Below are 15,428 nucleotides of genomic sequence, written 5' to 3'. Positions count from 1 at the left end.
GATCTGGCCCATATTCTAGACAATGACTGTAATGTTCCAGGTTTATGAATACCTCTCACATTTGTTCTGTTTACAAGTAAAAGACAGTTTCTCTAGCTAACAGCACTGCAAACACAAGATGGGATCAGAAAGACAAGCTGTGTTCTTTGACAGCCGCAATGACAAAGATTCTGCAACTGGAGCGTAACAATGGACAAATCATACTGGCATCTAGCACTCTTCCCACAGCACAATAAGATGGATTTGCCACGGGAACAGCAGAAAAAATTTGCGAAGAATAATTTGTCAGAAAATTATACAGATTCAACTCAGTACACACCCGAAGAGCAGGTCTGTTGAATAGGAAGTTGACATTTTATGTCATATTTCTCCCAAAGCCACACTAAATAGAGGAAGTTAGATTAGGGAAATCTTAGCTTGATGCAAAGGGGCTGTAGCAGTGCGCAAGTTTCAGCTCTCTCTTGGGCGATACATTTCATCATCTAGTTCATGCATAGACACATCAGGATTTAGGACACTTTTATTGCTATGTTGTGGTAGGACATTAAACACCTACCTAAATCTGCTCTGCCTTACACCTTCTGTGTCATCAACAATTGTGCAGAAAGGGTTCAAAATGCAGCAAAATCAGAATTCTTCATCCACTTTGACTGATGGTAGCACCTTTGCATAGGAGGAAGTGAAGGTGCAAAGCACAGGACTGCTGGGCCTTCCTATTATTTGGATTATTAACTATATTTGGGGGGGGGGGGGCTTATTTTTAGCATTCCAATGGAAAACATGTTGGATAGGCAGCGAAATCTGCACTAGCATTCCCAGCTCCAAGAGGCAGCCACCAGTCATTAAATGCTAAATTATCCTTTAGGTTTCCAGGGCAATATAACTTGACTTTTAACTAGAACTCTATCTGTATTAGGAAACAAGGGTTGTGCAGGTCCCTGGAGGGATCTTCTAAAGGGAAGTTTCACTGCATTTTGTTTTTCAGTGTGCAATGTGTGAGACATTTTATGAAACAAAATAGTCTGAAAACACTGTTAAGCGACATGCTATTTAGTTTTATTTCAGTTTCCTTCTATTTGCTATATACCATTAATAAATGTCAGTTAGGGTTATTTTGTCTATTTATTGCACACACTATTTAGGTCCTTTCCCTATCATAGCTCAGTCAATACACTTTATGCTTCCAATCACCTCACATTTCAACCTGCCCATGCAGAACCTAATACCCATTGATGGACCTATCCTCCATGAACTTATCTAGTTCTTTTTTGAACCCTGTTATAGTCTTGAACTCTGTTATAGTCACAACATCCTCTGGCAAGGAGTTCCACAGGTTGACTATGCATTGTTTGAAAAAATACTTCCTTTTGTTCATTTTAAACCTGCTGCCTATTAATTTCATTTGGTGACCCCTAGTTCTTGTGTTATGAGAAGGAGTAAAAAACACTTCCTTACTTACTTTCTCCATACCAGTAATGATTGTATAGATCTCTATCATATTCCCCTAGTTGTCTTTTTTTGAAGCTGAAAACTCCCTCTTTTTAATCTCTTCTCATAGGGCGGCCTTTCTATACTCCTAACCATTTTTGTTGCCTTTTACTGAACCTTTTCCAATTCCAATATAAAATCATGCCACCTGCTATTAAGCTTGCCTAACATTTCATATTATAAGACCTTCTTTTCAATTGCTTATAACTTAGGCAAATTTTAGCTGTTTGGGCTGAAAATTTTCATGGCAGGTGTCTGCCTCAGAATGGTTTTTTTTTTTTTAAATTTCAGTTACAACAGGTTAGCTGTTTCTAAGGCCTGGTCTACACTAAGAAGGGGGTTCGAATTAGGGTACGCAAATTCAGCTACGTGAATAGCGTAGCTGAATTCGAAGTACCCTAATTCGAACAACTCACCTGTCCAGACGCGGCAGGGTCGAACTCCGCGGCTCCCCCGTCGACTCCGCCAACTCCTTCTGCCGAGGTGGAGTACCGGAGTCGACCGCGGCGCTTCCGGAGTTCGAACTATCGCGTCTAGATCAGACGCGATAGTTCGAACTCCAAAAAGTCGAACTCCCCGCGTCGAACCGGCAGGTAAGTGTAGACGTACCCTAAGACTGAAGCCTGAGAAACATACATTATTTTGGGTATGTTAAAAATTTCTAGTGACCTTATCTTTGAATGGCTGTAGTACCCCCATGCTGTTGACTAGAGACTTGAAATTTGACAAGGGGGTGACCTTTGTTTCAGGGATGTGCCTTTTGCCACCCATGTGAAAATCTGCCTAAATATGGCCAAGTTATAAACCTCTAAAAACACTGCAGTTTGCAAATACTCAGAGACTTTTCATTTTAGCAGCTAAAAACCCAGCCTTCAGTGAGCAAAGTGAATATGCACCATCCCCACTATGAGCAACTGAGCATGCTCCAGCCCAGAACTATATAGGTGAAGCTGGACTTTCCCTGTAATTGCATCTGCATGTGTAACGGGTTTGGTGAAGGCAATATGCTAATATCAGGCATGGTCTTTTCTTCCCCCTTCCTGTACCTCAGATTCTCTTGTTGCTGTGGTACAGACCAGTCTTTTTCTCTAATAAAAAGAGAGTGACAAAATCTCTAAGAGAAAGTTTACTAAATTTCTCTCTCCACATGCAGATGTATAAGTTTACTTATAACCCTAAAAAAAAGTAACTATTATCAATAATGCTTCTAAAGACACTATCACGACTTCCCCCACGACTTCCTGCCGAATTGCCGCAGAAGACCTGGACGTGCCGCCCCTTTGAATTGGCCACCCCAAGCACCTGCTTTCTACACTGGTGCCTGGAGCCGGCCCTGTCCACACACCATCTGTAGGGCATGCAAGCGCCTTAACGTCTGGGAAACATGCAGTAGTCCTACACTCTCCTTCAGACTCCCTTTGAATACATTCTGTTCAGACCCACCCTACTGCTGAGATTCTCAGCCTGTCTCCCAGTTTTCCTCTATAAACTCCTCCCCTTCAGTCCCCACTGTTTCAACATTCGGAGAGTGACTCTGAGTGTGTCCTGCCAGGCTGCTTGCCCACAATGGAAATCACCCAAGTAGCTTCAAACAGCTAATGAGCATGCCCAGTACTGGCCATGCCCACTTTCAAAATGATTCTGGAATTACTGGCCCATCCAACAACATCTGCAGGCACAGTGTCTGCAACCACACAATCCTGCACAAAACCAAACTAACAAATTATATTAAGGAGGGTGGTGGTGATTACTCCTTTGGGGGTCAGAGGGAAACATGAGGTGACATCATCAACAGCAGTACTATAATTAAAACAAAAATTGAAAAAGTAAAAAAACCAAAACCTAACTTTATTTCAGAGCTATTGTCATAACTAAGCCCTGGAAAAATTAATGATGCAACTGAATGAGCCATTTCCTGGAGTCGGAGAGGTGGTTTTAATTACTTCAGTAAACTATCTTTTCAGTAGCACTGCTGCCTTTTCACACGTATCCAGAACTTCTAGTATTTTAGAGTATGGTCAGTCTCTAGATCAGTGACTCTCAACCTTTCAGAGTACTGTACCCCTTTCAGGAGTCTGATTTGTCTTGTGTACCCCCAACTTTCATGTCACTTAAAAACTACTTGCTTACAAAATCAGACATAAAAATGCAAAGCACACTATTAACTGAAAAATTGCTTACTTTCTCATTTTTACCATATAATTATAAAATAAAGCAACTGGAATATAAATATTGTTCTTACACTACAGTGTATAGTATATAGAGCAGTATAAACAACTCATTGTGTGAACTTTTAGTTTGCACTAACTTCGCTAGTGCTTTTCATGTGTGGCCTGTTGTAAAATTAGGCAAATATCTAGATGAGTTGATGTGCCCCCCAGGAAGACTTCTGCATATCTTCAGGGGTACGTGTATATGTACCCCTGGTTGAGAACTGCTGCTCTAGATGCATGTGTAAGTCACATGCTTGCAATGCAGCATTTACTGGTGTAAATATGGGAAGAAATAATGCCCAGTGGGAAGAATACATAGGTTTCCCTTTCTGCTCCTTTTATATCTCCTGCATTGGCCACCCCTCTCTTTTGCTTAAGAGGAAAAAACAATACACAATCAGTATGCTACATATTAGCTTAGTTTTGTGGAAGATGCTGCCCTCTAGTGGGCCTCATGAACAAGCCAGCATTGCTTCTAAATTTAAGTAGGAATTCAGCATGTAAAAACTGAAATATGGGTATATGCGATTGTGACTTTTTCTTTCTATTTGTGAGCGTATTTAGAGCGTATCTTAGCATTTTCAATTGCTGTCCATCACTGTGGTGTCTGTCTGCGTTCAGGCACAGGCCAAATATTGCCCCCAAAGAGCTCTGCCAACACATCTCAATCCTGATCTCCAATACAACTCAGCCAGGAGTGAGCAAGATTTTTCTTTTCCCGCCTTGAGTGGTAGTTTTGTGACATGAGAATGGAAAGGGAGTTTGATTATTAATTCCTATGTGACCCGATCAAGGATTTGAGCCAAATGTCCAGAGAGTAAATGTGAGTGCTTACAACTTAGTCTCTGTGATACCCACTGTAATTTTTAAAAAAGAACTATTTATGATCCTTATATATACCATAAAGCTGCACGACATAGTCATGTAAACATTAAGGGCACATGTTGCTTTAACTCCACTTTAGTATTATGTTCTAACTGGACTGGCACAGTTCATGTTCCGAACGGGGAGTTATGTTGATTTTCTTTCAGCCTGTCTCTATTAAGCATAAATAGAGGTGTTCATTGAATGTACAATATTCAGCATAAAAAGAGCTGCAAAAATACATGTAATATAGATTTGAATTTTTCCAGTTTTTATATTATATATATAATCTCTCTCGATAGATAGACAGACAGATACAACGAAAAAGAAAATGTAGAGGTCCAGAATAAAGGAATGCACTGCATCAAACACACAAAGAAGAGAGAGAAAGGCCCCCTTTATAAAACTATAAGCAAGTCAGAAGTCCCAGTTAAAAGTTGTCATGTTGATAAGGTTCAACCACATATATTTAACTGGGCTAAAGGCTTCAACAGTCCAAGGTTTTAATCTTGGAATCTAAGCTGTCTTTATACATCTAGCTTACAGCGTAACTGTGTAACCATGTCAAGAGAAAACTGTTGTAAATGGGTCATCTATCTTAGCCCTGGTCTATACTAGGGGGTGGGACTGATCTAAGTTATGCAACTTCAGCTATGTGAGTAATGTAGCTGAAGCTGACGTATTTAGATCGACTTACCGTGGTGTCTTCACTGCGGTGAGTCGACTGCTGCCGCTCCCCTATCGACTCTGCTTGTGCCTCTTGTGGCGGTGGAGTACAGGAGTCGATGGGAGAGGGCTCGCGGCGGTGCAGTACAGGAGTCGATGGGTTGATTTATTGCGTCTAGACTAGACACGATAAATCGATCCCCACTGGCTCGATCACTGCCCGCCGAGAGAGAGAAGCCCAAAACAAAGTAATCTACCACTAGTCCTGAAGGAGATACCATTTATTCTCTCCATTTTACCATTTCCATGTGATCAATGAAAGGGGCTCTAGTTAACCCCTCTGGAAATCTAGGTGGGTTCTGATTTTTCTAGTATCTTAATAACAGAGATACAAAGCTGACTAAATTCTGGCAAAGGAAAGAAAAAACTTTCAAAAAAACCCTATGTATAAAGCTTATGAGTAAGTGGCAGATCATATCCTCCATTTGCTCTGACAGAGTATGTTCAGATCACTTCCAGTAAAGTCAGCATATCAGCAACAGAGACTTGCTGTTAATGAAGGAACACAAGTTAGTTTTCATGCAGTCTCTTCTAGATGGCACAGCAGAATTTATTTAACTAGGACGCATCAGGTACCTGGACAGGCCTATTATTCACTTGTCGCCAAAAGAGAACAGATTATTTTGTTAAAAAAGCTGAAAGAACTGGAGGAAATAAGTAACCGTACCAAATAAAATGACAGAAAATATTGAATGCAGTGAATATTTATTACTGTTACTTCCTCTTGTGAGTTATCTTTGGAAACCTCTGTAGTACAAGAGCCTACAATTTTCATACCTCTCTAACACATGGTTAAGTATCACTTAACCTTTTAGCACAAGCCAAATGCATCCAACATGAAAAATTTTGAAAGTAATATCTCAATTAAGCACCAGTCATTGCTATTTACTCTCACTAAACAGGTTCCCTGATAGATGTCCTGATTAAATGGAGTATGTTGTATTTAAGGCATAGCAGGATCCACTCAATTGGTAACCTAATAGCATGACATGTCTGTTTAACTGGATGTTTACCAGGGAACAAATTCACTTCAATGAATTTAAATTACTCTAAAAATGGCTCAACTTGTCCATTGAAATGGTACAGCGGTGTTGTCTGAAAACCTAGAATATTTACAGAAATATATGGGTGAGAATGGGCCTTCCAGCACAAATAGCCCTTAGGAGCAGAGATGAAAGTAAGCTGGTATGCCCGGTGCACCACACCAGGGCGGCCCGGCTTCCCCAGGTGGCAATTTAAAGGTCCTGGGAGCCCCAGGCCCTTTAAATTGCCACCAGAGCCCTGCTGCCGGAGCTCTGGAGTAGCAGTGGGGCTCTGGGGGTTATTTAAAGGGCAGGGGCTCCCGCTGCCTCTACTGCCCTGGGCCCTTTAAATAGCAGCCGGATCCCCGCCGCTGCTACCCCAGGGCTCCACGGGCTATTTAAAGGGCCGGGGAGGTAGAAGCAGGGGAGTCCTGGGCCCTTTAAATAGCCCCCAGAGCCCTGCGGCTGGAGCCCTGAGGTAGCAGCAGCAGCAGCCGGGGGCTCTGGCAGCAGTTTAAAGGGCCCGGGGTGGTAGCAGTGGCCGAGCTCTAGGCCCTTTAAACTACTGCCGGAGCACCTGGCTGCTGCAGCTACCCCGGCAGGGGAAGGCACTTACCAGTACAGGGCAGGCCGGGGCTGGCTCTGACCCCCCGTTCCAGGGGCCAGAGCTGGCCCCAACCCAGCCCCTACTGGTAAGCCCCTATTTCTACTTTCACCCTTCCATTGGAGTCTTTTTAGTTACCTCTTAATGCTTCACAGATGGATCGTTACTGCTAAATTATTTTTGAATTCTTTCCACGTGCTATTTTAAAAAACTTTTATTTCACCAGTTGCATCTCCCAACACAAATGATTTCTAAAATCCATGAATAAATGGGATAACTGGCAAATTTGTTTTGGGAGGGGCACCCACACACAGTGATGTGGTTTTACAAAGTTATGCAAAAACCCACTCTTTGCCTGCGAAAAGTTTCAGGGGATAGATATTTTCAAAATGAAGAGGGACAAAAGCCACAGTTCACTCTGATCTGAATGCAAGATTACCAGAGATTTGCAATTAAACAACTTGAGTGTCTCATATATAGCCGCTATTTACTCACAAACGATGCATGCATCATACAAAATAGCTGTCACTGGTAGAGGTCAGACCTGATGATCTGCTGAGTGAGTTTTCTTCCATGGTAGCTTCTATGATTAAGGATTTATTTAGATAACAAAACACTATCCCTGCCCCAAATGTTTGCAATGCGGTAGTACATTGCCTACAGCAGAGGCTCTGATCCATGATGAGGTGCCTCTAGGGCAGGGGTGGGCAAACTTTTTGGACTGAGGGCTGCATCTGGGTATGGAAATTCTATGGTAGGTCATGAATGCCGGGTGGGGGGGGGGGCTCTATAAGGTATGTTACCGAGGTGCGGGGAGAGGGGACTCATGGGGTGTGGTGCAGGGGGGGCAGGCTCTATAGAGGCGGTACTGGGGACTCCTAGGGACCCTGCCAGCAGTGACACCAAGACGGCCGTACCAGGCACTGCCATGGGCGGAGGCATCCTAGCTGAGATAGGTGCGGTCCATGGGCAGTTTTGAGGCGGTTTCGAGGGTGGGGCTATAGGAGACTGAGAGGGGATTGGGCCTGCTGCCATGTACGGGCAGGGTTCTGATCCCGGAAACAGCGCGGTGAAGTCGTGCCTGCGTGGTGTGGCGCTGCACGTGCTGGAAGATGGTGGAATTGTGAGTTAGGGGTTGGGGAGCACCAGGCGGGCGGATCGGGGCTCCCCAGCAGGAGCTCGAGGGCTGGATAAAAATGTCTGACTGGCCGGAAGTGGCCTGCGGGCTGTAGTTTGCCCACTTCTGCTCTAGGCGCTATCTGCAATACAAATACATGCATCAGTTACACAAACACAACTGCTACCTCTTCACAAAATCATTTTCTTCTCTATCACCAGATGGGAGTAAAGAGTAAAACCAAAAGAAGAGAGTTTTCACTCCACAGGTAAACCTACCCAGGTCCCTCCATCCATCATTTGCATCGCTGCAGGACCTCCACCACCCAGAGCTCTGTGGAGGGGCTTCTTCAGGCTACCAGGAAAAGAGGAAGTTTGCAATGGAGATGGGTGTTACTCTCACCATAGACATGCCCCAAATGTGCCCAGGACCGGGGCAGGTGCTTGAAATCACATATTAAAAACATCTCCCTTCTGTACAGAGAAGGAATGGTCAAGCTCACGATCAAATTAATTAATTTTAATGAAATTTAGGATTGGAACTTCCTTTCCCTTATGATCTCCTAGCAGATAAACAATTATATGTCTGAAATAGGTATTTATGTACAGGATACAGGCTTCCATGGGAGAAATGCCACCAGCCATAGACATTTTGCCTGCTTAAGGACTGATTAACATTCTGCAGTCCCTCCATCCATCCTATACATACATACCATGCTATTAAGGAAGATTAAAATCCTAAGAAACCAAAGTGGAACGTCTGGGTAACATCATGCATACAGGAACTTTTGTTTAGTATTGTAGATGACTTCTAGTTCCCTAAATTTGACTTGTTTCTTGGTACTCAGAGATAAATTTTCCTGGGGCAAAGTCTGTTTGCACGCGATGAAATGTGACAGATTGAGGTAGGAAAAGACTAGACATATCAGCAAACTTGCCAAATTGGTACATGGTTATACAGAGGCTGCTATTGTAAACTGAAAGTTCCAAAATTTCAATTCATTGTGCCACTTGAAAATTTAGAACCTCCAACATGACAGCAAAAAATATGTGGGCTTTTTTTTTGGTGCAAGTATTGTTGGCATGACATGTTCTTATATATCGGTAGAGGGTTGACAGCCTGGGAATGAACGTCTGAGACTGCCACTGAATTTCAAAGGCATAGCTGGGAGTTAGGTACTCACCTCCTGGTGAAAGTCCATGGAAGTTGGGTGCACAACTGCCCTACATGCCTTCAAACCCCTCTCCCCCATGTGCTTTTATTGTTTAACACTGCACAAGTATATTTTGTTTTTAAATATTCGTTAAATAAGCACACGGGATCTTTCAGCTATGAGTCCAAATACTGTCAATATTAATATTTAGATTTTTTCCTATGACAAATTTACATTAGAGTTGTACCTGCCTAAGGCTGTTAAAGAAGCTGTGAAACAATTATTTATGATGGCCCATGCCACTGAAAGTTTTATTGAAGCTTATCGATCAAGAAGCTTTATTGATTGCTTTATTATGAATTTTCAGACAGCAGCACTCACTGAGGTGCAAAAGATGATGAGCTGGAGTCGACTGCACCATAATATTCAATGTACAAAAATCTATATTTAGAAGACAATACAAGAAGAGAAAAATCAATTAATTTCAGTCTGAGTTTATTTAATATTTTATCTAGTTCACTTTAAATAGAACATTAACTCCATCAATACTGGAAAGACATTGTGATAATACTTAAATTAAAAATGTAGTCAGTCACTGCATCACTAAAAATTATATTCCCCAAGTGGAAATATAACTATTTTTCTAGTTTTAAGTAAGAGTTTATTGCACTTAACTTGGAAATATTTTTTAAAAACATTCTATTTCTAGCAGATCAGTATAAATTGTCTGATCTTTATACTATTTTGTTCTGCTTAATAATATCATGAAACTGTTCAGATCTTAGTTCTGTAGAAAAGCATTAATAGACTGAAGCTTCAAAAAAGAAAGTTAACCAAAAAAAAAATATACCCATGATTTTTTTTTCTTCTCAGATCTATACTTTGGTCACTGAAGAATCTCCTTTATTTAATTGAAATCTATCAATAATATTCTTTAAACTAGGCTATATCATTTTTATAGAATATTTGCACATTTCAGAATTTTCGAAACTGAATAAGTGAGTTCACATAAAATATATCTGACTGCAAGAGTTCAAAAATCAATGGGTGGAGAAATGGCATGTTTAAAAATGAGACAAGCTCCTTTAAATAGGAGATTGTAATCATTAAATAAATTCCTTCCTGGCTTCTCTGCAGATGTGTATACACATCTACATGTATTCCTAAAGCTTTCAAGCATGACACATATCTTTTGGAATTTATGTTTTTTTCATTTCTTCTCATGCAGAACTATTTATTGCAATAAAATATATCTAGAGTCAGAATTCACTGGGGAAACCAGCTCACTCCCAACTAGAAAGTTTAAGACAAAAACGTGAAGGTAGGTAATTACAGAAGAAATGCAGGTAAGGCTCAGTGGCAGTCAAGGAGACTAAAGCTTCAGATCTGTTAATCCTTTCAGATCAAACATAAACGTTACAAGCCATCAAACAAATCTCTGCTTTATGAGAAAAGTCACTCTGATCACAGTCAAGCAAAATCTGCCACTAGACTGTTCTCTAAACTTCCAGACATTAGCTATGTTATATAGTCGCGCATAACAACATACTGTCAGTAAAACACTCACCAATCATTATGTATATTACTTTGAACATCTAAAATGTGGAACAAAATTCTCTGCTGGTGCAAACTGGCACAGTGGCAGTGGAGTTGCACAAATCTGTCCCAGTGGAGAATTTGGCTCTTTAAGTTTAAGCTCTCTAATGTTACATTAAATATACCGTATATTAAATATAGGTGGGCCTTGATAATACAGTGGGTGTGTATTGGATACACTGAGAATATGGTGAAATGTAATAGAAAGTGGTCAGTAATTTTGTGCAGTAATTGATTAAAACAGCAGCATACAATATGTTTCCTTTGTGCTTTTCCAGGAACAAAGAGGTTGGCCAAACAACCATCATATGAAAAAAGGTTAGGCAGATTGTACTGCTGCAATATTGATCACTCAGAAAACAGGAGCACTCTTAAAAGACTGAACACAGCAGGACTGTATGTGCTGAATGTAGTTAAATAGGAAACTGCAGGAACTTTCCATGAAGTTTGAAGATTATAAGACATAAGAAAATAAGGCAAAATAAAATTAACTGCTGCTGCCATTTATTAGAAATGGTGAATGAGGCTAATGGGGCATGGCCACAATATAGCTGGTCTTTGGAATTATTACTCTTATGAGGTTAACACTGGACAGGGAGGACCTGAAGAAAAGGATTTGTGGTCACAACTTGAACCATGGGGCCAAAGACATTTACAAAGAGACATTTGCCCTACATTGAGGGGAAAATGAAAATCTGAGTTCCTTCCCACTCTGAGTGGAATGGGTAGGGCTGCCAACCCTCCAGGATTGCCCTGGTGTCTCCAGGAATTAAAGATTAACCTTTAATTAAAGATTATGTCATGTGATGAAATCTCCAGGAATTTGTCCAACCAAAGTTGGCAACCCTAGGAACAGGTAGCAAATCTCAGAAAAGATCATCTGATTTTCTTTGTGCGCTTGATTTTTTTTTTCCTTATGAGGAGTTTTGTCTTTAGCTGCTTGCTAGCTAATGTAAACATTTTGGATATGTGCGATTAAACTTTCAGTTAAAAAAGCTGACGGCTACAAAGTGGGCAATACAACAGCAATGAGTTTGTGATTTAAGATAATTTTATCATAATTTTTTAAAATATATTTATATAAAATAACATGGATGGTCAAAATTGTTTAACAATAAAAGGATAGGTCAAAATAGAGTTCTCTTCACCAACATTGGCACACAATTAAAAAAGGAGCTCCCGAGATTCTCCTCGAAGGGTATTCTACCTTCCTCGAATTATAATCCTTTATTAAAGTACACACGTTCTAAACCAGGGCTGAACTCTTGGATCTTGGCTCGCAATTCTGGCTCCAAGCGTGTTACGGACATGGAACTAAGCAAAAGAAAGATAGTAAAATGAGTACACATAAAAATGTTTGGATCTAAAATAAAAAAGATGATGTATCTGCTCAAGGCTTTTTGGACTAGGAAAGGAGGGTCTGGATCTATTTTTTTCCCTAATATGATGTTCTTAGATCAGAAGCAAAATAACTTAACTTGCTTGGTAATGAGAACCATAGAATAGAATCATAGAATATCAGGGTTGGAAGGGACCTCAGGAGGTCATCTAGTCCAACCCCCTGCTCAAAGCAGGACCAATTCCCAACTAAATCATCCCAGTCAGGGCTTTGTCAAGCCTGACCTTAAAAACCTCTAAGGAAGGAGATTCCACCACCTCCCTAGGTAACCCGTTCCAGTGCTTCACCACTCTCTGAGTGGAAAAAGTTTGTCCTAATATCCAACCTAAACCTCCCCCACTGCAACTTGAGACCATTACTCCTTGTTCAGTCATCAGGTACCACTGAGAACAGTCTAGATCCATCCTCTTTGGAACCCCCTTTCAGGTAGTTGAAAGCAGCTATCAAATCCCCCCTCATTCTTCTCTTCTGCAGAATGAACAATCCCAGTTCCCTCAGCCTCTCCTTGTAAGTCATGTGCTCCAGCCCCCTAATCATTTTTGTTGCCCTCTGCTTGACTTTTTAAATAATTGGAGATATACCCATCTCCTAGAACTGGAAGGGACCTTGAAAGGTCATCAAGTCCAGCCCCCTGCCTTCACTAACAGGACCAAGTACTGATTTTTGCCCCAGATCCCTAAGTGGCCCCCTCAAGGATTGAACTCACAACCCTGGGTTTAGCAGGCCAATGCTCAAACCACTGAGCTATCCCTCCCCCCATGATGCTCTACCTATTCAAGAAATAGCTGCTGCTCTAGTATCTTGGACTTCAGCTTTGATGATTAGGTTCCCATGTAAATGTAGTTCTGGAAGATACAAACTATACCCTTTTATGAGACTTTCAAAAAATAGTGTATTTGGCTGCTTTTGACGACTGTGTTACTTTATTCTGTTGAATCAAAGGAACTAGTCTGTAGATGCAACATTAATTTTTTTTAAATGTATTTAAGAAATTGCAGCTGTTACATGTCTTGTGAGATGAATTCATTTTACAAATGAAAAATAAATTTCCCTATAAAATCAGTGAGTCAGCTCAGGTCACATGAAGGTGAATTTCAAGAATCACTGATCTGACTCAGGAATAGCATAGCGCTCACTACACTGACATGCCAGTACAACTGTGTCAATCCAACTCAACATAGCCCTGCCGTGTTCCTTGCTATTGCAGCTCTTCGGCCTGTTCTTGCCAGGAGGGCAAACAATGTGTAATTGCATTGTTGGAATCAAGGGAGTAAAAACTATGTAAGTGAGATGAGAATGAGACCCAGAGTTTCCAGAAGAGAAAAGCTAGTGAACTCACCCCCTAACTTTGTTAACCAACTAACCTCCAGTTGCAACATTTAAATCACATTAAGTATTTTTTCCACTTGATGCAGTAATCATGACTTCCATTAATGACAAAAGGAAAGAATACATATCAGTGGAGTTTTTACACCAAGTTTACATAATTTATTGCATTTGCGCTGACCTTAATATTTAGTCTTCCCAGGCTGCTTTAGGAGCTCATGGACAATGAATGTCAGCTCCATGTTTATTTTCAAACAAAGCTAATGGTTCTGAGACACATTAACATGGATGAGGCTCTTACCTGGGGACAATCTTATTACTCAAACTACAAATAAAGCGCACACACTTCAGGTGGCGTCCATTCAGTGTGAGTTTTCAAATGAAAATAAATGGATCTCACCACTTTTTTTCATACATTAAAATGACGCCACCACCTTAAGGCACAAATATGCATCCTTTTGAGCACATCATCTCCCCCTCTTTGAATCCCTCTGCTGGTTCCTCACTGTGCTGTGTATCAGATCCAAGCTCCTTGTCCTGACATTCAAGGCCCCACATTATTCAACCCCAATCTATATGTCCAACTGTTTCCTTTTCTCCATTCACCCCACTCTCTCTGTTCCATCAGTGATGCCCACTTTAACATCTCCTTTGCATCCCCTCCACTCCTGCTTCTGTATCTTCTTCAGAGCTGCCCCGCAACAGGAATGCCCTCTCAAACCCCAAATCCTCCCCTCTCATTCAAATCCCTCCTAAAACTCATTTCTGACACTTAGCCTGTCAGAAGTTAAACCCCGCTCCCCAACTAAACGGAACTATTAATATGCACACCTACCTTACTAAATAACCGTGGCAACTGTCTTTTCCTTCCTCCCTCATGTGTATGACCCACACTTATCATATGTGAATTTAGATTGTATGCTCTTTGAGGCGGGGGTGAAGGGGCAGCATTTATTTACTTTTTGCTGTGAAACATCTTGCATGCTTCAGGGCTCTCAACATTAAAATAATAAAAAAACCCACATGTACCTTTTTTGAGGAAACAATGCACAGCACAGAGGTGTAGCAAACACCAAACTATAAAAGACAAAAATAAGATTACAGTATTTAGGGTAGAGTTGTACTTTTCCAAAAAACATTGCTTGACACACAATTCAATCATTTTATTCTCTTTTCTTCTCAAGGATGGTAGGGCCCAGTCCTGTGACATGAAGTCAGTTCTCCACTGCCTTGCACCACGTGTAGTCATTTACACCTATACAGAGTGCAAAGAGGGCGCAAAGCACTATCACCCATATAAAGCAGTGAAAATCTGATTTGGTGACATTTCACACCCACTTTGCATAGATGTAAGTGATGCACAAGAGGTTAGGCAGTGAAGAATCAAGCCCCTTGTTGACTTCCATGTAAGTTGAGAGCATTCACAACATTACAGGAATAGGTTCTATATTATCGCCTGTTTAGGCAGTGGTCAAAACAGCTTATTTTAATCAGTTGTAGGCATGAGCCACCATCCACACCCCCTTCTGCCCCCTTTCTTTGCTGGTGATATCTACATTTGTAATTTCTCCATGCTGATGGCTACCATAAAAAAGGCAATAGAAGCAAGAGATTTGTGATTCATTTTTAAAAAACGAATAGGTAACACGACATAGAATATATCATTTACATCTGCTCAATCTCGTTAACACCACATCTCACAGAAGGAATGAATCATTTCTGATGCTCATTGGCTTTACTGCCCCAAAACATACAGCCTTGATTTGCAAATTGTGCCTCTTTACATCTTCCAAGGAAGCTATAGTCACACCTGTTAAAAATAGTAGACAAGAAACTCACTCACCAGACTCCAACTAATCCAACCTGAATGGGGGCACTCATCCACGGGAACCGCTGTGTTAAAAATAATTATTACATAGT

At 41.1% G+C, this 15,428-nt stretch overlaps 1 protein-coding gene across 4 annotated transcripts in view; it reads right to left on the bottom strand.

Annotated features, from left to right (window-relative positions):
• Window positions 1-9,661: 9,661 nt before the first annotated feature.
• Window positions 9,662-15,428, bottom strand: part of SFXN1 (sideroflexin 1) — a 36,458-nt gene continuing 30,691 nt past the window's right edge. For 3 of the 4 annotated variants that reach the window (XM_045027386.1, XM_045027387.1, XM_045027388.1), the window contains exons 9-11: window positions 15,352-15,401; window positions 14,538-14,585; window positions 9,662-12,097 (exon numbers count right to left, since the gene is read on the bottom strand). In XM_045027386.1, the coding sequence (XP_044883321.1) occupies window positions 12,001-12,097; window positions 14,538-14,585; window positions 15,352-15,401 (195 nt within the window). In that variant the 3' untranslated portion in view covers window positions 9,662-12,000. The remainder of the gene's footprint in view (window positions 12,098-14,537; window positions 14,586-15,351; window positions 15,402-15,428) is intronic. The other variant, XR_006581635.1, reaches the window with a different exon arrangement.

The sequence above is a fragment of the Mauremys mutica genome, chromosome 8 (genome assembly GCF_020497125.1).
Source record: "Mauremys mutica isolate MM-2020 ecotype Southern chromosome 8, ASM2049712v1, whole genome shotgun sequence".
NCBI lineage: Eukaryota > Metazoa > Chordata > Testudines > Geoemydidae > Mauremys > Mauremys mutica.
This window is presented reverse-complemented; position numbering and strand designations above follow the sequence as displayed.